This window comes from Oryza glaberrima, chromosome 12 (genome assembly GCF_000147395.1).
Source record: "Oryza glaberrima chromosome 12, OglaRS2, whole genome shotgun sequence".
Taxonomy (NCBI): Eukaryota; Viridiplantae; Streptophyta; class Magnoliopsida; order Poales; family Poaceae; genus Oryza; species Oryza glaberrima.
Genome location: NC_068337.1, coordinates 9,857,395 through 9,882,282, shown reverse-complemented (window position 1 = coordinate 9,882,282; position 24,888 = coordinate 9,857,395). Strand labels below are relative to the sequence as shown.

The 24,888-nt window shown below is 38.8% G+C and overlaps 2 protein-coding genes across 4 annotated transcripts; both read right to left on the bottom strand.

The window, feature by feature from the left end:
• Nucleotides 1–2,742: 2,742 nt before the first annotated feature.
• On the bottom strand, nucleotides 2,743–3,796 carry LOC127757471 (ribulose bisphosphate carboxylase small subunit, chloroplastic 2). The gene is made up of 2 exons (XM_052282982.1): nucleotides 3,566–3,796; nucleotides 2,743–3,454 (listed from the first exon to the last, which is right to left on the bottom strand). The coding sequence occupies exons 1-2, from the start codon at nucleotides 3,710–3,712 to the stop codon at nucleotides 3,074–3,076; spliced, it is 528 nt and encodes a 175-aa protein (XP_052138942.1). The 5' UTR covers nucleotides 3,713–3,796; the 3' UTR covers nucleotides 2,743–3,073.
• A 1,472-nt stretch (nucleotides 3,797–5,268) lies between these two features.
• LOC127756946 (helicase and polymerase-containing protein TEBICHI) lies at nucleotides 5,269–24,037 on the bottom strand. Of its 3 annotated transcripts, none has more exons than XM_052282332.1 (28): nucleotides 23,903–24,037; nucleotides 23,510–23,805; nucleotides 23,265–23,415; nucleotides 23,079–23,147; nucleotides 22,049–22,978; nucleotides 21,051–21,115; nucleotides 20,761–20,866; nucleotides 20,479–20,679; nucleotides 18,320–18,520; nucleotides 15,934–16,095; nucleotides 15,605–15,844; nucleotides 15,041–15,253; nucleotides 14,552–14,902; nucleotides 14,327–14,479; nucleotides 13,628–13,837; nucleotides 13,219–13,437; nucleotides 13,004–13,121; nucleotides 11,658–12,607; nucleotides 11,266–11,463; nucleotides 10,933–11,192; nucleotides 9,981–10,170; nucleotides 9,753–9,866; nucleotides 9,318–9,670; nucleotides 7,101–7,209; nucleotides 6,872–7,021; nucleotides 6,643–6,739; nucleotides 6,289–6,552; nucleotides 5,269–6,192 (listed from the first exon to the last, which is right to left on the bottom strand). In XM_052282332.1, the coding sequence occupies exons 1-27, from the start codon at nucleotides 23,936–23,938 to the stop codon at nucleotides 6,482–6,484; spliced, it is 6,213 nt and encodes a 2,070-aa protein (XP_052138292.1). In that variant the 5' UTR covers nucleotides 23,939–24,037; the 3' UTR covers nucleotides 5,269–6,192; nucleotides 6,289–6,481. The 3 variants fall into 3 exon arrangements, with proteins under 3 accessions (XP_052138292.1, XP_052138293.1, XP_052138291.1); XM_052282333.1 differs by having other exon boundaries at nucleotides 5,269–6,173; nucleotides 6,384–6,552; XM_052282331.1 differs by having other exon boundaries at nucleotides 5,274–6,173.
• Between the last annotated feature and the right edge of the window lie 851 nt (nucleotides 24,038–24,888).

Genomic DNA, 24,888 nt, shown 5'->3' with positions numbered 1-24,888 from the left:
ATTCGATCCTACACGATCACTTTGAAGAAGAAGCTGAGGACGTATGTTACCTGCATGCACTTGATCCTTCCGCCGTTGGTGATGTCGCCGAAGCCTGAGTTGGTGGAGCGGCGGCTCACTGGGAGGCCGGCGGTGGACTTGAGCCCCTGGAATGGAGCCACGGAGGTGGCCAAGGAGGCTATGACAATGGGAGCCATAGTTACGTAGCTAGGGTCTTTTAGATTGATGACATTTTCAACCATATCATTATTTGGTAAAATTAATAATTATGTAATTGCTTTTAGTTTGTTACTAAATATTAGTAATGTGTATATAATTTTGGCAACATTATTAAGCCAATCTTACCAAAATTTTGGTAATATTGTCAATTTATCAATTTATCAAAATTTTGGCATTGATAAATTTTGGTAAGGCTCATTTTGGCATCAATCTGAACAGGCCCTTAGTTAGCTAGCTTATTAGTACTAGAGTAGTTATGTGCTTAGCAGTAGAAATAAAGAGAGGATGATTTCATGTCTCTTGGCATCAATCTGAACAGGCCCTTAGTTAGCTAGCTTATTAGTACTAGAGTAGTTATGTGCTTAGCAGTAGAAATAAAGAGAGGATGATTGCATGTCTCAATTTGAGGCTCCAGCACCTTATATAACGCCAACTATGGAACTGTTTCGATCTCAAAGGGCAGGGGCAGACCCAATGGGATCGATCCTGAGCATTTCCGGAAAACCCAAAAAAAATATGAAATAAAGTTAATATATATAGATATATCTCATATGTATATATTTAACTACATCTAATACGTCACTCTCGATCGATTTTCTCAACATGAAAAAAATGTCCGTGCCTCACAACAGGCGAAGGTTATTTTAATCTTATTGTTGTTATATGGTTTAGTTAAGGTGAAATTCACTGTGATAATTGGCTTGGACACACACACACACACACACACATATATATATATATATATATATGACACTCATATGGGGGCACCATGGTGCCCGGGCACCATGGTATCAAATGCACAAAATCACTCAAATTTTTCAAAATTTTCAAATTGTGAGTATATACCTAGTTATAATAATTCGATTCATACCTATACCTATCAACAAAACAACTCAAATTTAACTTTATTTCACAATCCATGATTACATACCTAACTAATTATATGTATGGATGTTATATACCTAGAATCAAAATCTAACAAAAACAAGTTCAAATTCAGTTCAAACTTGTTTTGAACTAGTTAGTAAAGTAGTTAATGTTAATATCTAAGTAATTGAAAAAGTTTCATACTCATTTGAATTGGGTATATACTCAATTTCAACAATGGTGCCCGGGCACCATGGAGCACCAAACAAATTTAATATATATATATATATATATATATATATATATATATATATATATATATATATATATATATATATATATATATATATAATCATGAGCTACATTAGGAGTCTAGTCATCTCAAGTTAGCATGCGGGTTTTTTTAAATAGATTTCTTATACGAGTCCTTATGTATTTCCAAAAGTGAGCGAAGTGACTCAAATGCGGATATGTACTTCCAAAAGCGAACAAAATTAAAAACCGACTCATGCACGGATAACGTACCAAAGTATCGACAAAAACATCTTCAATTTTTATAATAATAGAGATAAATCCACTTCTTTTTACTCTTATCTCACACCACTTCTAATCTATTAACCAACTATCTTAAATACCCTAACTTTTTCCCACTAAACACTACTAGCTAGGGACATGAGGTTTGTAAAGGTTAAGTGAATACCCCCATCTTAAACTCAAGCATTGCTTGAGGAATTTTTTTTCTAAAAATCATTCAAATAGTTATAGAAAAATTCTCAAACAATTTGATAACATTTATATTTATATCCAAATTCAATTCATAGTTGATATATAAAAAAGAGTACTATTTACATTCGACTTCCGTTTCTTTTGATTCTCAATGTGTACGTTGTATTTAAACTTGATGTTTTTTTTAGAGTGTTGTATATCACTATACTCTATATTTTTAATATTTTAAAGAAGTAACTATTTGTATTGAATTTAGAAAAAGATACACAAGGAAACACCCTCTCAAATGATTAGAAATGTAAGCCATACCCGTTGCTTTGGATGGGGCTTTTAACTATTTGCCACTCTTACGAATAGTGCTTAACGATTTGTCACTAGACCTACATGTCATAGATACATGAGGGCCCACGTGTTATTGACAGAGCGTGGCAAATCATTAATTACCATGTCACAAGAGTGACAAATAGTTAAATTTCCCGCTTTGGATGGTTACCGACAGGATTGGGGAGGAGTGGCTGCGGCTCGCCGGTGAAGATGCGGGCGGGCAGGCTGGCATGGCTATCAGCCTTATCCTCTGGACCACGGGGACGAGATGGGCGATCCATCCAACCTGGCCGTGTGTCGTTGATTGCTAACTTTTGTTTGTTTTCCCAAGCAAAATATGAAAAATATGCTGTGCTCGTTGCTAACGTGCTCAGTCAGGTGAACTGAGATGTACTGTGCTGAGATAAATTATTGTTGTTTGATTTATTCATTTTTTAAGGACTTATCAGCCGTTGCACAAAAGATCAAATCATTGTTCTCTCAAAAAGAAATACATTCGTTTACTAATTAACTTACACAAATAATTATGTCAGATCCTATATTCACAATACATTCGGTTAAACATAGAAACAAACATTGCAAACAAATACTTAAAAACAAACATAATTACGTAATACATCCATTTTTTTTATTGTCGACGAATTTATCAGATATCCTCTAGATACATATCTTGTGTGTATATAGCCGGAGCTTTGTTTTCACATATCCTCACCCAACGATAATTGTAGTACTCTTACAATAATAACCGGTCGGAGAGGGAGGGAAGAGATTATTACATATGTGTTAAGAGCAGAGGCCATTGAGATGGTACATAACCAAACTGTAAAATAAAAATATATAGCATATTATATATTGATATATCATCAACATAGCCCAAAACAAAGCTGCATACTATTATTATAGGCAGCAATCCACCAGCGCGATGCTTGATCTTAGCTTAGTTGCCACCAGACTCCTCGCAACCTGGGGGCTTGTAGGCGATGAAGCTAATCAACTGCACCTGCCTGACGTTGTCGAAGCCGATGATACGGACAAAGGCATCGGGGTAGGCCTTCTTGGCCTCCTCGAGCTCCTTGAGCACCTGGGTGGCGTCGGTGCAGCCGAACATGGGCAGCTTCCACATGGTCCAATACCTGCCATCGTAGTACCCGGGAGACCTGTGGTTCTCACGGTAGACGAACCCAACCTTGCTGAACTCGAGGCAAGGCACCCACTTAGACCGAAGCAAGTACTCGATCTGCTTCAAAAGATCCTCCACGGTGAGTGGTGGCAGGTACGATAGGGTCTCGAACTTCTTGATGCCCTCAATTGGCCACACCTGAATAAATAATGTAAAAATTTAAATCAGGTTAATTTGAATTTCGTAACATGAGTTAATTTGATCCTTGACTTTAAAGGAGAAGCCTGAGGAGGTATATATCATATATACCTGCATGCACTTGATCCTTCCGCCATTGCTGACGTTGCCGAAGCCCGAGTTGGTGGAGCGGCGGCTGACGGGGAGGCCGGCGGTGGACTTGAGCCCTTGGAATGGAGCCACGGAGGTGGCCGAGGAGGCCATCACGGTGGGGGCCATAGCCACGTAGTTAGCTAGCTAGCTTACTGGCTAGTAGTAGTAGAGTATGTCCAGTAGCAGTGCTGTTGAGGCCCTGTACGCTGGTTCACCAGCAGCTTATATAAACAGCAATCGTATCATGTCATTTCATCCATGGCCACGGTTGGCTGCCGAGAGGATTGGGGAGGAGTGGCTGCCGCTTCGCCGGGGATGATGCGGCCGGCCAGGCTGGCAGGCCCATCAGGTCGGCAGCCACGTGTCGGCGCGTGGTGGTGCGGCTTATCCTCTGGACCACAGGGACGGGATGGGCGATCCACCCTGGCCGCGTCTCGTTGGTTGCTCAGCCTCTCTAGTTTTGTTCGTTCCCAAGCAAAATGGTACAGTACGAAAGTTATGCTTTGCTCGTTGCTACTCTCTCCATTTAAAAAAAAAACTCAACTAAAAAGGATGTAACCCCTTTTATTATAACGATTTTGCTATATATTTATCGACAATTTTTCTCCCAAAAATTTGACAGATGTAATTACAGTACAATCATAGTGTAATTACACTGTAACTTGAATGTAATTACACTGTAACTATAGTGTAACTTGTATGTAACTTTCAAAAATCTCTCTGTAATATGTTATTTCGATAAAATAGAGGTTGTGGGAATAAATCCTTACACATATGTGTGTGCCGTGATTTTTTTTCTTCCTCAATAAAACAAATCTTGTAATAGATTTAACGATTCAAAATTACGTGAAACTTATATACAAGTTACACTGTAGTTACCTGCAAGTTACAGTGTAATTACATATAAGTTACAGTGTAATTACACTACGATTGTACTATAATTACATCTGTCAAATTTTTAGGAGAAAATTTATCGACAAATGTATAGGTGGTCCCTTATTATAATGAATTTTGATATATGGATATCCAGATTCATCGTACTAGAAGGGATCACATCCCTACCTAAGTTAGTGGGTTGTACTGTGCTGAGATATTTTGTGCGTCAATCTTCCAAATTGGTTGTATAAAATAGGTACGGGTCTCCTACCTGCAGGTAAGGTAGCAACGGCTGCAATCCTCTGCGTAGCGTATCCAGTCCCAAATTTATGCAATGTACGATGCGTCGTGTGTGTGGAATGGAGTGTACGATTTCACCGATCAACATCAATGCAAATGGGCAATATATGATGGTTAGAGCAATCCGAAACCCTTCACTTCAACTAATTTTTATAGCATTAATATGTTGATAAGTAAGAAGAAAAAAAATGATGTTGCAAAAGAGTTGAGCAGAGAAAACAAAAAGATGAAGAAATCATTTATCATGTAAGAAACCAGTTCGATATATGAGGGGATAGAGAGATGAAATGGAAGAAAAGAGAGATGGTTATGATAATTTATTTTAAGAAAACAACATGAGATGATATAGTTTCCAAGAACAATTGGGATGGAGTATCAGTAGCAATTATGGCAATATGGCAATTGCTTCATCGGAAAAGCTGACGGACGAACCGCCTCTGCGCGACAAAGGAATGCAAAGTTTTTTTTTTTAAGGAAAACTTCATGTTTCCATTAACCCATGAAAGCGACAAAATCGCCGGCAACCAAACCCTCAACGCCCGGAGGTGCACCGTCCCAAAAGATCGGTGTTTGGGGGACTGTTACATCCAATGGATACTATAGCATCAGCTAACTTATTACATTCCCGCAGACAATAACTAATTTGGCAAGAAAGAAAAGACGATGTTACATCCAATGGAATGCAAAGGATGACATACAATCAAGAACGGAACACAGCGATTCGTTTGTGACACTTGACTTTGTAAAGGATAGGAAAAAAAAGAATACTAGCATTCTTGATAGCCAAAGCGCTAGCAGCACCCTGCCCTTCAACGTAAATAAGGTCAATTTGTTGCTTTGGCAGTCATTCCTCATTTCTCAACAACGACCATACATATAGCTAGGGCGACCAAGAAAGATGCAGCTATAGATGGAAATAAGCAAGCAACACGACTCGCAAAAGTTTGCTCGAGTGCAATGTAACCCAATACTGTACAATACAATGCACAAAAAGAGCAACGAACGATGTTACTCTCATAAATGATAAGTACTGTGCAACATGACAGTTTCACAAGTCTTCAACTCGAGCAACACCTCTATAATCAATATATACATAATCAAGACATCAGGCAAAAAAGAATGAACAAGCTATTACAGTCTGTCCATTTACAGTACAACATATATACTGTAGAAGTCCTCGCAAAAAAAATATATATATACTGTAGAAGTGGATGTCCCCTTGAGATGTTCCCCTTGTCTGCTCTATGAATAATGTGATGAATCCTGTATAGGCGGTACTGCAGCTTCAGTCGGAACCGTTGGCCTGTCCTTCAATCCTCATTCTCAACAATGGACTCCGTAACTGAAGCAATGTAACCTGTTTTATATAGATTCAAGGTGGCACGTAATAAAAGAAAGGAGACCGAAGGCCCTGCAGAAAGAGAAATCACCTGATTCAAGTTTCAGATTTGATAGAACAAAAACTATTTCCAAAACCAGAATTTAGAAGGTATGAAATAAGGAATGCATTTATCAATTTATGTAACCTGGCAACATCAATCGTGCTACAGTAAGTTCGAATCCAAAGTGGTGTCAGACTTGGCAGATCAAACATGGCTTCAGAGAAGTTTGCAAGAATAACCTGACCCAGCCTTTCTGACTGCAATGGCACCTTAGCCTTTCCATTAACAAACAGATGATTTCTTGGGACCTTGCTCCAAAGAAGCATTCACCATCGCGTCAAGGTTCTAGATGGAACGGTTCTAAAGAACCCCAAGTTTGTCCTACCTTTATTTTAGTGCGTAAAGGCACTGGTGAAAGAAACAAATAGCGATTCAATTTTCAGCTTGAAAATGAAAACTAGCAGTATCCGATTCAGAACTTCAGATTAGAAGTGATACCTAAGAGTGAAGCAGAGTTCTCCATGACTGTCTGTAGTAACCTTACAGCCTCCGCTACCATACATGGATCAACTTCAAGCACCAGTTCATCATGCACCTAAAAAACAGAAGAGGATTACCATCATCTGAACAAGCAAACTAACAGAACAACGATGGAAAATGGGATACATACATATATGTATGTATGACCAGGAAAAATGGGATATTTCATGATAGCTTCATCAAATACCTGCAGAATAAGGTGACAACGGCCTCTGATTTCAGAAAAGTTCTGCATAGCCACATCAATTGAATCAACTGTTGCTCCCACCGTGCTCCCATTTGTAATTGCAGAATGAACTTTAATCATAGCCACTTTGATAATATCAGCTGCAGAACCCTGGAAAGACTTGCACTTAAATACTGTATTGCAGTGAATTAAGAACCTAGCAGCTTAAGAAAGATGGTTGCTCTATTACCTGGCAAATAGAATTTACTGCTTGTCTCTGTGCCTTTGCTTTCTCCTTGCTATTTCCGGCTGTTATTTTTGAAAGAAAACGTCTCCTTCCCATTAAGGTCTCCACATACCTGATAAGTGATAATAGCTTAGGCACTACCTTTAAGTATTGACATGTGGGTGGTTATAAAATGAAGCAGAGGATTCATGCTTTATAAGATATGTACTTCTACACATTGGCAGAAAGCACAGATGTGCCTTTCCCTGTAGGTTACGCAACCTCATGCGTGTTGTACCCCCATTCTTCTTTTCATAGCACTGTGAATACACCTCTTGCACTGGTCTTAGATTAACTGAATTAGATGCACCTATTCACCCGTGTGTTAGCTGTTTCTTGTTTAAGGTTGTCCTCAGCTTCTAGTACTCCCTCCGTCCTCCGTCCCAAAATAAGTAAACCAGTACAGGATGTGATATATCATAGTACTACGAATCTGGACAGGCACCTGTACTAGGTTACCTTATTTTCCTGTACTAGGTTAACTTATTTTGGGATGAGGGAGTAGTGCACAAGGCATTGTGAACAGTCCAGAAAATGTGCTTCATCAATATGTTTTTTAACTTGGAAAACTTAGATTTCATTAACAATCATGCATGCTATATTGCCAGCTACCACACTGGTCAAAATAACAAAAATGATTGACACGGGTCAACTTCTTGATCTAATTGAAACTAGTTCAAACAAATTTAACTCAAGTTGAATTCTTTTTTTTTCCAGCCTCCTCGATCAATGGCTAGTTGGCTACTAGTGGCAAACGCTCAATGAGGGGAGCAGTGGCAGAGCTCACAAAGATGTGCCAGCTGGACACATGTCATTCCAATCTGGTGTGCCACGCCCAAGGTAGCAGCAGGTAAATTACTTATGCTGCAGCCCTATCACCTCACACCGCTGTAAGTTGCCAAACTGGAGCCTGCCGACTCCCATCCTCACCTCATGTCATGCTGCCATTGATCAAGGAGATGGCCATCCAAAGTTAAGGAAGACGAGTGAGAGCGATGGAGGGAGGGATTGGTTCAAACTTCAAAGTGCAACAAAAAGGAAATACTACCTGGCCCTCACTCAGTGAAAACATTGCTCATTCGATCAATAGGTGAAACTTTGGCAATGATAGGTGCCCCAATATACAATATACTCTTTTTTTTCTTCACAATTTCTATCTCAAAAACACTTGTGGGTATAAGACGATGCCCACGTCGAATGCAACAATCCTCACAGTACTGCAACGGGTGTATCTATGTGGGTGCTTTCTGCCTTGGCAACATGGTGCCTAAAACTGCTATATATATTTCCAAGTTAATTGCATTGGCGGTACATAAACTTGTTAGATGGGTACGATCAAGTACACAAACTTGTAAAACAGTTCTTTTGGTACATGAACTTGTCCAATGCACGCAAACTGATGCTAAAACAACACATTGTGACTAAATTTACCGAGTTGGACGCTAAGTACGATGTTACGTGCATACCTGAGGACAAGAGACTTATTACATGTGCAAATCACCTCTATATTTTGATTCTAGTTTGTTCTTTCTTTGTTTCTATCCACTGCATCATTCGTCTATATTTTATATGTTTTCTTTGTAGTATCATCGTTATAATATAGTACTCCCTCCGGTTCCATAATTCTTGACGTTTTGGCCAAGGTAGAGGTCAAACTTTTATAACTTTGATCATCAATAACTTTAAAAATATAAAGCTTAAAGGAAATAGAACAACATATATAGATTTATCTTTCAAAGTACTATAAGAAAAGTAAACATGCATTTATTTATTGAATATATTACAATAGAAAAACAAAGTCAAAGATATATTTTGAAAACCGTGTCATTGTCCAAAACATCAAGAATTATGGAACCGGAGGGAGTACTACGTTTACTCAGTACTATGTTCTCATGTGTGTGCCTACGAGGCATCCTAATTAGCACCCAACTTACCAATAGCAGCCAGATATGCCTTTTAGCCTAGGTTCGCACGCACAAAACAAGTTTGCGCATCAAAATAAGTGTTTTATAAGTTTGTGTACTCGCTTAAAAAATGTTCATGTACCACCAATGCAATTTACTCTATACTTCGAGTAGGGTCTACCCCTAATGTTTCACCTCAAAAGAAAAGATAAAAAAATCAAAGGGAAAACATATCAGAGCATAAAAGGCAGAAATGGCTATGACAAAGCAAACTAACCCTTTATGACGACATGATGCCACAGCTTCGTGTAGCCATGAAGAGACACCAGGAAAGAACCTCTTAAAACTTTGGATTTTCTGTGCAGCATCTTCTGGGCTGCATTCAAGTTGTTCTGCTAGAGAGTTGGCACCCATTCCATAGAGGATGCCATAAATAAATCTTTTGGTGGTCTCTCTTTCCTTTGAACAGATCAAGGACTCCGCTTTACCAGTCCATCTTGAAGCAATCATAGTAAATACATCACCATCTGGTTTACTTAGAAGTTCAATCAATGCAGTATCTTTAGAAAAATGAGCCATTAAACGCAGCTCGATCTGTGAGTAATCAGCTGTTACCAGCAACCAATTCTCCTAGCAAAAAGGAGACCACAAAATTACCTTACTTGCGATAGGAAATATATACAGCATGAAACAATTGTTGAGTGAGCAATACTTGGGTGGGAATGAAAAAATCACGAGGATTGATTTCATGATGATCAACCATTGACATGCTTGTGGAATCATGATCATTCTTCAATGTTGTGAAATCCACCAAGTGCTCAACACACTACAAATTATAGTTCAGTCAGTTTTTTTTCTAAGGAAAAAATGCAGTCAATCATTGCTATGACATATGAATATAATCATATTATACAAAACACTAGCAATAATGTAACATAACCTGCAGATTTGGTTCTTCCATTGATAGACGGCCAGTGGCAGTTGATGTCTGGAGCCAATTTCCTTGTATGATGTATCTTTGTGATTTGCTGCACAACTGAGCCCGTGAGCAAATGGACCCCAAGGTGCCATTTAACAGTTTTGCCAATGTTCTATGTTCCTTAATTACAGATATAATTGGATGTTGATCCCTGAATAAAAAGAGCATAATAATATGACACTGTATTAAAAATGAACAAAACCAAAGCATCTCTAAATACATGTCAATCCCTGAATAAACAGAGCAAAAGACTATTAGACGGAGTGATGATCTAAGTTAGAAGTTCAACAAGAGCAATTCTCCACATTTACTGAAATCTTATTGTTACCAGTGCAAACACTTTCCTTGGGAAACTTGCAAAAAATTACGTGAGGGTTGAGTGAAGCATCAAAAGAATATACAGATTACAGCACTACTTGTAATAAAGTTTCCCTGGCCAACTCATTGGCATGTTCAACAAATTCTGAGCCAGCATTGCCATGACATTCTGAAAGGCGTAAGAATTATTTTCTTCCTTCCCTGACCCTCACTTTACTATAATTCTTTGAAGCACCAAGCCAAACATGACATGCAACTCTTGAAACATACTGTAATCAGACATAATAATAAAATGTGATGGCACCCCAATAGTTCCAGCTTCGATCAAGACAACACCGTAATGACATCTTCAACATTCAGAAACTAGAATGGACACAAGGATACTTCAATCCAGACATAATACAACATGAAGACATTATGTCAGTGAACCATTGTTGAGACTAGATATACAAGGAAATACATTTTAAATTTCAAAAATGCTTGAATCATGAAAAGTTTGTGACTGGCACATTGAAAGGAAAAAAAAACACTTGCTAATATAATAAATTTGCAATGCCTAGAAATGACACACACAACAAATAGATCAAATTTATACCTTAGATGGTCCAAGGACTGCTTGTCAGTGCTAGGATGCAATTTTCCTTTCCCACAACCTTTTGGAACTGGCAGTTTTAAGTGTGTATAAAGAACGTCAGCGATGTCAGCAGTTGCATTTAGTGAGAAGCTCTTGCCAGCTAATTTATAAGCTTCTTTCTCTAGTTCTTTCAGCTTTCTTATTATGATATGCCTCGCACGGAGACATGCATCCATGTCAGCACCAATTCCCCAAAGTTCCATATCAGCAAGAACATTTACCTGCCCAACAAATATAATGTGAATGTCAAAGCATTTGATGACAATATTGCATTTTGGCAAGGGTAGAACGTACCAATGGGCCCTCAATTGTTTCGAGTAAATCATTGAGATTTTGAGAAACAAGTAATTTCCTCAAAACAGAACACAATGCCCGTGTCTGTGCAGCACGCCGACAGCAACCATTATGAGCTGCTTTGTGCATCTGATTTCTCCATCTGCCATCTCGATTTGCAGCTGCTGCAGCTTCATTGTGTAGTCGTCTCTTCACTAACTATTAATTAATATCAGGTAAAAATTACAAATAAAGTACATTTTCTGAAATATCTCAGCATCAAAATTAAGAAATCTTTTCTGTCAAAAAATTAACAAATCATTGGGAAATGTTAAGGTTGAAAGAGATTGCCATGAAAACATTTAAAGAGGAAACCAAGCATGAGTTCTATATCACAGCATAAGATATTATACCTTCTCAAGATTTGGCACTGTTTTACTTTCCTCATCAGGCCAGAGAACCCATGCCACCAAGCATATGTCCAATCCACTGTGGACAGAAACTGGTTGTAGGAAAACATACAAGTTGTCGAGGACTTCAACATTCTTCAACATTTTGTAGTCAAGATGAAGTCTAGAGAGCCGTTGACAAGAAACACAGGGATACTTCAATGCTTGAATCTGGAACTTTAAATTCCAGGTCATTTTTTTGACACTGTTTTGTCGCATAATTTCGATTACTCTGTTCCATCTTCTCGTTAGTTCGTCCCACATTTCAATGGAGTCATTGCTACCAGCCATCATTAGGTCTTTCGGAAAGTTGCAGTAGTAAACAGGTGAATTTTCCCAACAGACAGCCAAACCAAGAATATCGAAATAGGTTGAAGATGATTTAATTGACTTCTTGACATAATGAAGATCAAAAGAAAACTCACTAACAGTAGACCATTGATCAAGAAAACTGTCAAACCCTCCTGGGAAATTATATGCATTAACAGGGCCTTTGTCAGCCACATTTCTGCTGCTTAATTTAGTTTCTATGGAGAAAGGTGATGCTACTTGGACAACGATGTTGGCATTATTCACTATTCTTGCACTCTCTGTTATTTGTATGGAAGAACCAGGGTGCATATCGTTCCCTAAAGTTCTCTCTGTAGAAGCCCTTTGAGAACCATAACTGAAGCAGTTATTTGTATCATCACTAGCTTGACCTCTGCCAACAGAAACCATGCTATCTCGAGTTGGGGGTTCATCGATAGTTGGGAGTAGAGGTGTAGTAAACTGAGGAACTTGTACACCAAGTAACTTGAAAGCTGAGAATGCTGCTACTCTAGCTGCTTCTGCCTCCTCAAGAACAATTTTTCGAGCTCCATTTTTTATCTTCTTGGCAATACCCAATTGCATTCGGCGTAAACCAGAATCACCTAGTCCATTGAACAGATATTATTACACAAGGCAGGAAAATCACAAGAAATAAGCCAATATGATGAATCTGACCCCTTGATACTAAACTGATCCAAAATGTTGAACAAAAAGAGAGGAAAACAAAAATAGAAAATAGAAAGGAATGCCAATGTGGACTACACATTACAGCCATCTCCAAAGGAAGAGAAGTCTTGTTCTCAGGTTGTTAAGAGTACTAATTTACGAGTTTGATGGCTTTTGAGCTATTACTTTCACCATTTCTCTAATAGTAAAGCTACTGCTACCACCACCACCACCACCATCATTGCAGCACTACTGTAGTCTCAGAACCTCAGACTAACACAACATACACAAATATTTTAATAGAAAGTTTAAACATAGCTAGAGTATTAGACCTTGGCCAGACCAAGTAGAAGATTCAAAAAGAGCTTTTGCAATTTCAGGAATAGATGCTTCAGCAATGGCAACAGGAGTACGCAAACCAGACTTATAAAGAGCCCTTGCACGTGAACCCTGCATCCCATAACATATTAACGTATAAAAATAAGTAGGAAGATATGATGGGACAAAACTTAGGATTTATCATGCATGCAAAGTGACATAAGCAAACCTTGACAAATGGAATTGATGTAAGTTCCGCAATCTCTGCTCTAACTCCAAAACAGACTCGGTTTTGGAACTTAGCAACAAGGCCTTCTAAATCATGCCAACCAAGTCTCTGACAAAACACAGAAACCATTGAAGCAAACCTGCCAGCATTTTCCTGTAAAGCTTGAATCATACCTCTTGCAACTTTGAATGCCTCACAAACATCTGTGACAGGAATTTCCTGAAAGATACAATACATTAAATAGCTTCATTAAATATTCAATCATACTATATTTACAAATAAAAAAAGATCCAAAACCAATTAGAGTAATGCACTTTGCTGGCATGGCAGAGATAGATCGTTAACATACTACTAGGTTTCAGGAATAGTAAGCAAATTGATGATACAATCTTGCAGAGTTGAATTATACCTGAGCAAGCCTTGACAACATCAAGGCCACATAAAAGCGCTTAGAAACTCGAAGTGCCTGCTCATTAATAAGTGCATTTCCACCAGAACCTCGTGTTGGTGACCTGTTGCGGATACCAGCATGCTGAGGTTTTCCACGAACAGGCATTGCAGCCCCATGAGCCATGTGCATCAAAAATGGTTCTATTACTCCAACCCGGTTGCCAACTGACTGCACATTACCAACAAGCATCAATACTATAGATAAAATAGAGTAAGTTCTAGCATAGTGCCATGAACTTGTAAAGTGGGTGCATGAGTTCATGGCCTTGTGATGCATTACATGAATATTATTTGATTTAGTATCACTACCATTTTACAATAAGAGTAAAACAACATACTGTTTAATGCCACTTCCTTGACAACATCACTTGATACATTTTAAGTTATCTGATCATCTCAATATGTCATCTTAGTGTTCACCTTTTTACTTGGGTAAAGAGAAAAAAATATATACATTTTTCACTTGAAAAGGATGGTTGCCTGTCAGGCTATAAGGACAATATAGACAATAGCAAGAATCAGTCTGTGGTCCTTTACTATTGATATATCCATGGAGAAACATAGCTATAATCCGGTCAACACAAATAGGATATGAAAATATTACATGTACTCAGACTAATTGTTGGAGAAAAAACGTTCTAAGATGCAACAGAAATACCTGCTCAAGAGAAGTAAGTTGCATGAACCTCTCATAGTACAATTCCCAATCAGGTTCGACATCTACATTTATCGGGGTTACCAGGTAAACCAAATGCAAATCACATGCCAGAACAAAGCCTTCTCTTGCCCTTGAAAGATCATCCAGCACGACCTACACAGAGAAATAGAAAATTGTAAGATTAAATTTAAAAAATATTGAAAATAACTAAAGAAAGTAACCTACCAACGATTCCTCAGGATTAAGTGAACTGCCAAAAGCTGCTAGCCCAAGTGGAGTAGTAGAGTATATTTTAGTTTCATTATTCCACTCAAGAAACCTTTTATGGCATAACCAACGAAGGGAGTCCTGAGCTGACTTCACAACATCCTCAAAAGGTTTAGTAGAGTTAAGCAGCGTACACCTCACATATCGATGGATATCACTTGCAGTTTGCACAATTCCACCAGCAACAACCTCCATGATTGCATGAGTCATTCCATTTTTATCTTCTGAGAGGCAAGACTCCAAGGGAGTACAGTTACTTCTAAGAATACCTGTAATCCTCTTGACCTCTTCAGGCTTGCATACAAGTATCTACATTTCAAATATCAAAGTATTAGACATTCATAAACAAGAAAACATCAGCACAACCAGATACATAAATAAAAAATTGAAACTAAGCTGATGAATTCATGGGAAACATCTAGTATAAATGAAAGTTTCATATCTTACACTCTCTCCCTTTGTATCTATGCCAGTTCTACCAGCACGACCAGACATTTGCTTGTACCGAGTTCCATCAATGAAGTCACGACCTATCCTAGGTTGCCTAAATATTACTCGTCTGGCAGGCAAGTTAACACCAGCAGCTAAAGTTGAAGTGGCAGCCAAAACTCTGACAAGACCTTTACGGTAACATGTTTCCACAATCTCCCTCTCCTCAACCTGCCAAAAGAGAAAGCCGTACTTGTATGAAACAGAAATGACTACATATTATAAGCTCACGATCATCAACAGCTAGGAGAATAGTTGTCAAAATAGACATCAAGAAAAGTACAATGCATACATTCATGTCTCCTACAGTCCTACTGAAAGATAAAGGTTGTCATGAAGTAATGGAATGGTTTTAGAAATTAGTAATAAATTCAAAACAGCATCTACTAAAATGTAGTAAAAAAAAGGTCATTCAGCTACGCAGTGCAGATTCTAAATGCTTAGGGGCAACGACAATGGCATAAATAAGGTCCACCAACTCTTCATGGCATGATATGAGAAATTATAGTAAAATTACAATACCGTTAAACCAGCATGATGGTATGCAACTCCAGAGGGAAGGGTCTCTTCTAATACAGGATCTAACCCAGAAGGGCTCCTCTTCAAGGCTTCAACTGCAAATGTAGCATCTGGAAATTCTGAGCCAACGTCACTTGATCCAACAGAAGCCACTTTCAAAAACTTGGCAACATGTCTTGCAGTTGATTCACAGCCTTTCCGGCTGGAGCAAAACAAAAGAACAGAATGCCCCTGCTGAACAACCTGGGAAGCAAAACAAGGTAGATGTGTACACATATATTTTAGATAGTAAGGAATTGGTTACTGGAGACTAAATAGCGCAAAGTATTTACCTCATTGCACAACTCAACAATATGATCTGGATCCTTACCGCCAAGATCAGCTACTTTTGGAAGCACGCGAACAACATTCATATCTTTATCAAAGACCTGATTACCGACTTTAATAAATTCCTCCAGCGGAACAGGTCGAAATTCTGTTTGGTAAAGTGCAGCCTAATTATGCAGCAGAATATCAGATACACATGAATCATCCAATTTTAGTTTTACGATAAAGTAAAATGCCACTTGAAACACAAAAGACTTTGTCACACTCAGCCTTTCATATTGACCAAAAAGATCAAGAATTAGCAAAGCAACATAATCAAGGAAGATTATAATAAAAATGCTGCAGAATCAAGTCAACAACCAAAACACAGGTATAAATCCTTACAAATTAGGTTGTGCGTGTTAGAAATTAAACGGTCTCTTACTCTTAATATACATCGGCCGGCTATTCGCCGGCCCGGCAAAAAAAAAGAAATTAAACGGTCACAAAATAAAAGGAACAAATAGACTGGATAAAAATCAACAAGACTTAAACAAACAGAAAACAATTTCTATCATGCATTGAGACTCAAGCTGGTATTTGAAGGTCAGTTTGCAGATTTCATATAATAGAGTAAATTTCAGATAACTGCAACTATTTTGTCAAAATTATCAATTTACTGCAATTTCAGCTAGACATTTCAAAGTGTATGATTTTACCAGAAAGCTGCAACTTTATTTCTCACAAAGTTTGAGCCTACCTGTCATACGCACATGCAATACTTATGATGGTGTAAGTCGGGCCCAAATGCCATACACACATAGGAGGTAAAGTTGTTGTTTTGTGATAAATCGTTCACTATTGTTGCAGTTTTGTGAAATACCCATGTAAAATTGTAACAAAGTGATAGTTTTGACAAAATAATTGCAATTTTGTGAAATTCTCTTAGATATATTTATAGCAATATTCATGACAGTTGTTATTGATAAATATGCAGTGTTACTGGGACTCGCAAGTCCCTTTTTTTTTTCTTTTACCATGTTGACACGCGTGCGTCAACGCATGTTAGACGTGGGACGGCACCCATCTGACAGAGTCCAAAGGAAAGAGAGGAGAGTTGCAGGCTTGCAGCTGCTGATAATAGAGGAACGAAGTTGCAGTAAGAGGTAAAGCAAGTGAAGAGAGAGAGTGTGTGCGTGCGCACAAAGAAGAGGCGGAAAGGTTGCAGCTTTTCCAGGATTGCAGGAGGCTGGAGAGAGAGCATGCAGCCTGCACCTTTTGAGGTACTGCTTAGAAAATAAACAAAGTAATAAAAAAATAGGGTAAGACTTTTATACTCTATTCTTATTGGTCCAAAAGCCAAGGCTGAAAAATAGAAAACAATTAAACTACAAAATCAATTCTGAAATTAAGTTCTAATAAAATTCAAATTCTGGCTGTGGCCTGTGGCTTATAAGCCAATGAGCATACAAGCGAAGCTTCCATGCACAACAGACATAGGAAAGGGATCTTATGTCCACAATACTCCTTGGAACACTGGTATTAAAAGTATTTTAAGTGTTTGACCGACTATTTTACATGTTAATATTTTATATTATATAATATGTTTATAAAATATGTATTATACGAATCTTCGAATCCTTTTTCTCCAAATTTGCTGAATCAGATACTCGAATCCAAGTCATACTCTAACACCTATGTCAATGTCCCGTACCACTGTAAATATGTTTGTCAAATACTGTTGAAAGCCTATAGAGCATGTCTAATACTGTTTGTCAAATATAGTAACACTATAGAGCATCGCACAGTTCCACATTATTTTCAGTGAAATACTTGAGCAGTAAATTCTTCGTCCTTCTGCAGCATAAAAATCAGATTGGTTGCATCAGTCATTTGTAGTTTAGATGCCTCTAATTAGGCCCTTAAGACATAACTGTCAAAATGATGCACACAGTGTTTGTCCAGTCCTCCACCACCTTGTGGAGACACTACAAGGAACCTCAGGACAGGCTAAATTTTATGGTTTTCTCGGAAAAAAAAAAAGCTAATTCAGTAGAATCCTCACTGTAATGCAATGGTTCCCAGCATCCTTTCTACTTGTACATTCAGCACAGTACACTATTTCATTTCAGCATAATAATCAAAAGTATGGTGGTGTTATCATTAAAAGGAAAATCAACTCACAAAAAATATACATGTGAAACTTTGAAGTTCAGCAAATCAGCATACATAACTTGTTACTACTTACTACTGTATTTCATTAGACAGTTTGGTTAAATAATACATTATTCTTGTCAAAATGATGGTGAATGACCGTAAGATATTACACTGCAAGCATGTTTTATGGTAGATAACAGCATTTCTTAAAAAAACAGATAATAGTATGAACAAAAATTACAGAAGTTCTCTTACTTGAAGCCAATCAGCTACAGCTGCAACATTGGGCATAGTAGCACTCATACCAATAATCTGCAATCCATGAGTTGCATCCATCTTCCCACAGCTAGAACCTGAGATTTCTCCACTTGATGATTCTGAATTCCCTTCACCAGCTGCATACCTAAGCTTTGTCAGCATCAGCTCCAAAAGATATCCTCGGTGTTGGTCACCAACCTATAAACACAAAATTGCATGTTAAAAATGAAATATGCATGTATATAAAATATTAGGCCACCTATTATTACCAAAGTTTCACTTGGACCATCATTTAAGCATTGTTTTTTTTTTGTCCAGGTAATATTTCCATTTGTTGCACTTCGGTCCACCCTCCCTCTCTATCTTACTCAGTATCTTCTCCCCACCATCTGGAACTCTGTGTCTAACAGTGCAGCGGATAGCAGTAGGGATTGACAAAGGGGCACAGTGGCAGGGCTCTGCTAATAGAGGTACCGTGGACAAGCTTGTGTTGGCCGAACTAGTCAAACCAGACCGCCTCCTCACGCTGTCAATTGGTCAACTCATGGCACTGCCAGTGGCTGAATTTGATCCTGTCAGTCAATATCCTCCTCCTCTCTTCTCTTTGTAGTGATGTTGATGAGCCAAAGTTTTGGAGAGAAGAAAGGCTGAGAGGGGTGAAGAGGAAGAGGTGGTCCAAAGTGCAATGGAAATGATATCTAACCTAGTCTGAAGTAAAGGCATTGCTCAGGTGGTGGTACAAAGTGAAACTTTGGTAATAATAGGTGGCACAATGTGCGATTCACTCAAAAATTGCATGTTCTTCAACATCCAAAGGACTTCCAAAGGAAGAAGAAAAGAACTTCAAATTGCATGAGGGGAAAGGTAAACAGGAATAGGTCAGGACTTGGGACTCAGAGACACAATATTCTTGACATAACAAATGCTTCTCAAAACACTTTTATTTTGTTATATTTTTGGCATTGAATTTTTCAAAAAAAAATGGGGAAAGCAACGAGAAATGCTAGACTGGTCCCTAATCAAAAGCATTGACCAATATGTTATGGTAAACTCATCTTCTCTTTTAAAAAAAAAAAAAGTACACCAATATGTTCCAATATAATGAAGACCAACTTCGGTTGTAATGCACATGCACACTGTTAGTACTTCAAATATTGTAATGTGAAGAGATTCATTTCGCAGTTTGCTCAAGAACTTTCAAACTTGAAAATATTGAGTATAGGCCAAAAATACAATGTATTATATTGTATGTACACTACATTGGCATGTCCTCTGGAAGTACCGCATTTACAATATATTGGATGGCAGAATTATGTTTTTCAAATGATAAGGTAATTTTTCATACCACCAAATTTTGATTTGTTTAGTTTTATACCACCTGAATTTTCCATCCCACCTAAATCGCTTTACCTACTTCAGCGCTCTCAAATTTGCCCAATTTGCTCTTATCATGGCAATTTTCCCCTCATTGTATCTCTCTCTCATGAATCTATATCACTTCACTCGCCAGCATCAGCTGGCCAAGTGGCAACAGGTAATAGGAACATACAGTAGTAAGTCAGGCATTTTACAAGTGTTCCTCTCGCAAAGAGAGCACAGAAATTTCAAATAAGGTAATGGAAGTGAACCAAAAATATCAGTGTACAAACCTAAAAGGGTAATATTTTGTTGGTACCAAACCAATTTCCCATTTTTCAAAACCATTTTACATGGAACAATAACAAATACTGTCATTAAGATAAACTGATTTTCAGAACAATAAGTACTAATTCTATAAGACTAAGATCAACTAGTATAAATCTCTTATCTATATGTCTTGTCAATGGTTAGCTTGAAAATGTTGAAGATCATGTCAAATAGCTATGTAATTTCTGAATTACTTAGATATGATTACATCCATGCACTTAATGTCACTATGTATGTATCTCTTAAGTGTACAGATGCCTATTAGGTGAAATAAAAGTTAAATCCCAATACACGTTAGAAATTTGTCATGGGAATAGGTTATGTCAGTGGAAGATACTGTGTTTGAGTATCCGCCATGAATGGGACCCATGCCCATGACTCACAAAAGTAAACATAAGCAAGAAGCCAATGCAACATCTTGAAAGTAAAGAAAATGGAGAAATTTTGAGGACCAAATTGGTTTAACTTACCATATGAAGCTCATCTATTACTATTATGCCAAGTTCAGAAAGACGGCCTTCCTCCAACAACTTGTTTACCAAAGAATTGGCCTTCTCTATGGTACATACAGCAACTGATGTATCCTTAGGAAGTGACCCTCCCCCCTGATTTCCATAGAAGCTTCGAACATGTCTGCCTAGCGGCTCAAGAAGTTGCTCAAGATGTTCAGCCTAAAAAAAATACTAGTTATACAACCCAATACAAGCATGCTGAAACATTCAAAAGGTAAGCTTAGTAAAATATGGCAGAACCTTTTCAGCACATATTGACACATAGGGAAGTACAAGGATTGCCATCTTTCCACTGAACAATATCCGTCTCAACATTAGAATTTCAGCAACAAAACTTTTACCAGCACTGTAATATATGAAATAGGAATTATTTTTATGAATATACTAATAAAAACTCGAAGGTGGTATCTGGAGAAGTATGCATTTCAAACAAAAGAAACAAGTTTAAAAATAACTTATACAAAAAGGGCTGAATCATGGGGATACTGAGATTATCAATCAACAGGGAAGAGTGCAAGATCTCCCAGTACCTTGTAGATGCACAATAAACAAGATTGCGTTTCTCCAAGACACCTTCCACGAGTAAACATTCCACCTGCAGTAGACATGGGAACATAACCCTATGGATAAGGAATACAATTGAGCATGCCTCTGTGGAGAAGCACTTGAAACAGACAGTATGTGAGGGTTACTTTTAAACTGAGTTTGTAATCAAGGCAACATCTTTAATTGCTTATGATGTTCAGATATGTTCTACAAGAAAATGATGGAGAACAATTATACTTCTTTGAAAAAATAGAAGACAAATGTGGAAACACTTAGCTTTGGCAAAAACTAAGATAGTCAAGTAACATCAGGTCACTGAAATAGATAAATTAAAGAGAAATTGAGTGGTTTGCCTCAGAAAGCAGATTGTAGAAAGCCAGGTCCACGTGTTGCTAAGTACAAATGGAAGTGGTAGACATATGATAAGATAGTAGCTTGGACTTTTCTGCGTGGATCCCTTCAAATAAAGAAGAGAAGTAGCTTTTTGGCATGCATACCCTTAATTCACAGAATGTTTAGGAAATATGGAGTAGTTTGACAGGACACAAGTACTTAGAAGTTGGAACAGGTTCTTAGGATTTGTTATTAATTCAATCTGGTGAGTAGAATATATTTATTACTTTACTAGCATAAATGAAATATTCCCTCCATCCCAAAATATAACAACTCCTGCACCTACATTGTTTTCTCAACCAATCACAACCTTCCACCTTTTAATTTCTCCACCTACTTCCTCTTCTCAATCAATCACAACAAACCCCCATTTAATTTCACCTATTTTCTTAATACCCATGTCCAACCCCGAAACTTCTTATATTTTGGGACGGAGGTAGTAGCATATAGTCATATTTTGTGAGAATAGCAGCAAATACAAATTTTTTAGCTTGCACAGTTGTGCTTTAGAGCAATGTTTTATTCTGCTGGCGACAGATGACTAGCAAAAGCATGACATTGGACATGAGCAAAAACTGAAAAAACTAACCTGCCAAGGATACAGCTCTGGAATACCCTTTTTCATGTATATAGCACAGAGCTCAGGGGGAAGCCAACTTGACAGCTTTGAGTGGTCCTTTTGGGGAACAGAACTAGTAGGAGTGTTGGCTTCCATTTCTTGGGATGCAAATTTATTTGTACAATCTTTGCTAGGCTTGCCATGATCTGAATACGCAGTAAGCAGCTTATCCTCACTATAGATCAGTTGATTGAGGTCTCTTCTAGTCAGACAAGAACCACTGTCACCCACTCTTGTTGGATGATTTTTCCCTTCTGTTGTTAACTTGGACAGACACTCATCATGAATCGTAGCTGAAGAATCTATGTGCATGTCAAAAGTACTTTTATTCACGTTATCTACAGAATGCGTGAGATTTTCTCTGTTCTTCATTTGACTCTTTTGACTCAGATCTACAGCACCACCTTTTTCTTCAATTTTCAGGCCTGGAACTTGAATTTCATCCTCATGAAAAAAGTCCAAATGCTTCACAGGCAACGGAGAGCTGTTTACATGATGATTATTTGCTGCCACTGGTTCTTCTTTATATGAAGATCTGTCCATTTGCTTTGTCTCATTGCTTCCTACTGTGTTTTCATGGTCAGAACCACCATTTCCGGATCTGGGAAGAATCTTAGAGCACAATGCAACTGCACAGGATGACTTGTCATCCGCATCACACTCAGGCCTTCCAGGGCCCTTCTCAGCCCGAGCAGAAATGCCATCAGCAAATTCAATTGCTGCATTCCAGAATTCCTCCCCGGGTGAAATCAGGGAGTTCGTGGATACAGACATCGGTGTTTCCCCATCCCCTGGTGCTGTTGAAAATCCAACCCTTTTCTGTCCAGTATTTGGGGTAAAGCTACATCGTTGCAAAGCCACAAAACCCTCACTGCTCAGCTTTGTCCCCTCACCTAATTCCTGATGGTAAGGACACCATCAGAATTCCATAAAGAAAAAAAAACAATATGAGAATTTCCAAAACAATTTTAGACTCAGTATTTTCTTATATCAACCAAACCTCCAAAGCCTCTGGGCCACCGTATTGAGTGCCACATTTTTCCCGGAAGGGGGTTTTATGACCTACATCCTGCAATACGTCCAAATGTAAGTTGCAACTTATGTATCACTTTTCATAGAAAATCGCCAAAACGGATGAATCTTGTATGCACCCCCCCCCCCCCCCAACATACACACACACAACAACCTTTAGAGCTTCCAAGTCCCCAGAGTGAGCAACGCGCTGCTTCTTGGCAGATGCATTGCTACAAGGAGCCAAGAACGACTGGATCGCACTCCTCTTCTGCTGCTTGCCCGCTTCGCCATTGCTAGCACCACCCATGACAGAAGGGATAACACTGCAACAACAATTACAACCTGAACTTCGCACAAGACCGGTTCTTAAACAGAAAGGAAAAAAGGAACCCCTCATCTTGCACAAGAATCGCATACCTGCAGTAATGGGACAATGACAAGAACTCCATCGCAAACCTCTTCAGCTCAAAATCCCCCTCATCTGTCGCCACCGCCGTGGCGGGATGGCCGACATCGACATCCATCGCCGCGGAGAGGCTCCTCCTGGCGCCCGCCGCGTCCCCACCACCCCTCGGCGAGTCCAACGAGGCCGCCGCCGCGGTTGAAGGGGAACGGACAAGGTACCCCTCCAGGGACCCCTTGGCGCCCCTCGGGCTCCCGGACGGCGGCTCGTCCTTGCGCGACGAGGGCCTCCTCTTCTTGGCCGGGAAGAACTGCGGAGAGGCGGATCGAGGAGTGCGTTAATGCTTGGAGGTGGTGGTGAGGGGAGAGAGAGATGGGGAGGAGAGAATCGCCGGCGTTAGGGTTTACCTGGTCGATGTTGGCTCGAGAGGAGCCCGACGCCATTGGGGGAAGGCCGGAAGGGGGCACGACGGAGAGGGGAAGGGAGGGGAGGCAGTCGGCGGTTTCGTTTGAAATCAATGGAGGCGGAAATGAAGAAAGCCCTACTAATATTCGGCTCGAGCCACGGGAAGGTTTTGGGGGCGGGTTTTGTAGGTTCTTCCAAGGTCTATTATTGATCATTAAATTTTAATAATACAGCCAGTCAAGGTTTATATTACCAGTTGATCACTAAATTTTAAGCCCCATCAGTATCACAGTTTTTGATAAATTTTGATCAGTTTTTGATAATTTTCGACTGAATTTTGACCAAATCTACTGTTTAACCTTCAAAATTCCAATCGAAACTTAATTCCGAGCCGTGTCGAAACGTCAAAATTTCGCGGAATTCGACCGGTTTTCATCGGAATTGTGAACCCTAAGCAGTTGTTTATTGTATATAGTCTATCTCTCAGTTTATTCATATAGTGGTTAACTATTCATTATAAATATATGGTCCACATGTCTGTCACAAATTTTCTTGGTTCCTATGCCTAAACCGGCTGTAAACTTACGGCCTGCTTCTCATCTCTCTCTCCTCTCCTCTCTCATCCACCTTAGCATTCAGCCTTCTTATAGTCCCTATTATACTTGCTCTTTGATCGTCGCTCCTGTTCCGCTGACACTCAATGTGACACGTAAAATAACAATAAAATACTATATTTGTTTCACCTTTATTGAGAAAGTAGTTAAAAAGGAAATATTGCTAAGGGTAACCTTAGATCATAAGAAATAAGAAATAAAAAAATGTTATGCATTTGCAGCATACCCCCTCTATAAAAAAAACCTCAATCCTATCCTAGCTACGAACCTAGACATAGGGTTTGTCCTTTTTTTTTTTGACAGATTAGTATATGTTAGCTTTAGATCCTAGGTGACAAGAGTTTTTTCGAAGATCACACCTTAAGATCAAGACC

Coding starts and splice junctions, on each gene's coding strand:
- LOC127757471 (XM_052282982.1), bottom strand. CDS start 3,712: ATGGCCCCCACCGTGATGGCCTCCTCGGCCACCTCCGTGGCTCCATTC. Junction 3,455..3,565: donor GAAGGATCAAGTGCATGCAG/GTATATATGATA, acceptor TTATTTATTCAG/GTGTGGCCAATTGAGGGCAT.
- LOC127756946 (XM_052282332.1), bottom strand. CDS start 23,938: ATGGCGTCGGGCTCCTCTCGAGCCAACATCGACCAG. Junction 15,845..15,933: donor TTGTTGAGTTGTGCAATGAG/GTAAATACTTTG, acceptor TTTGCTTCCCAG/GTTGTTCAGCAGGGGCATTC. Junction 15,254..15,604: donor ACCATCATGCTGGTTTAACG/GTATTGTAATTT, acceptor CTCTTTTGGCAG/GTTGAGGAGAGGGAGATTGT.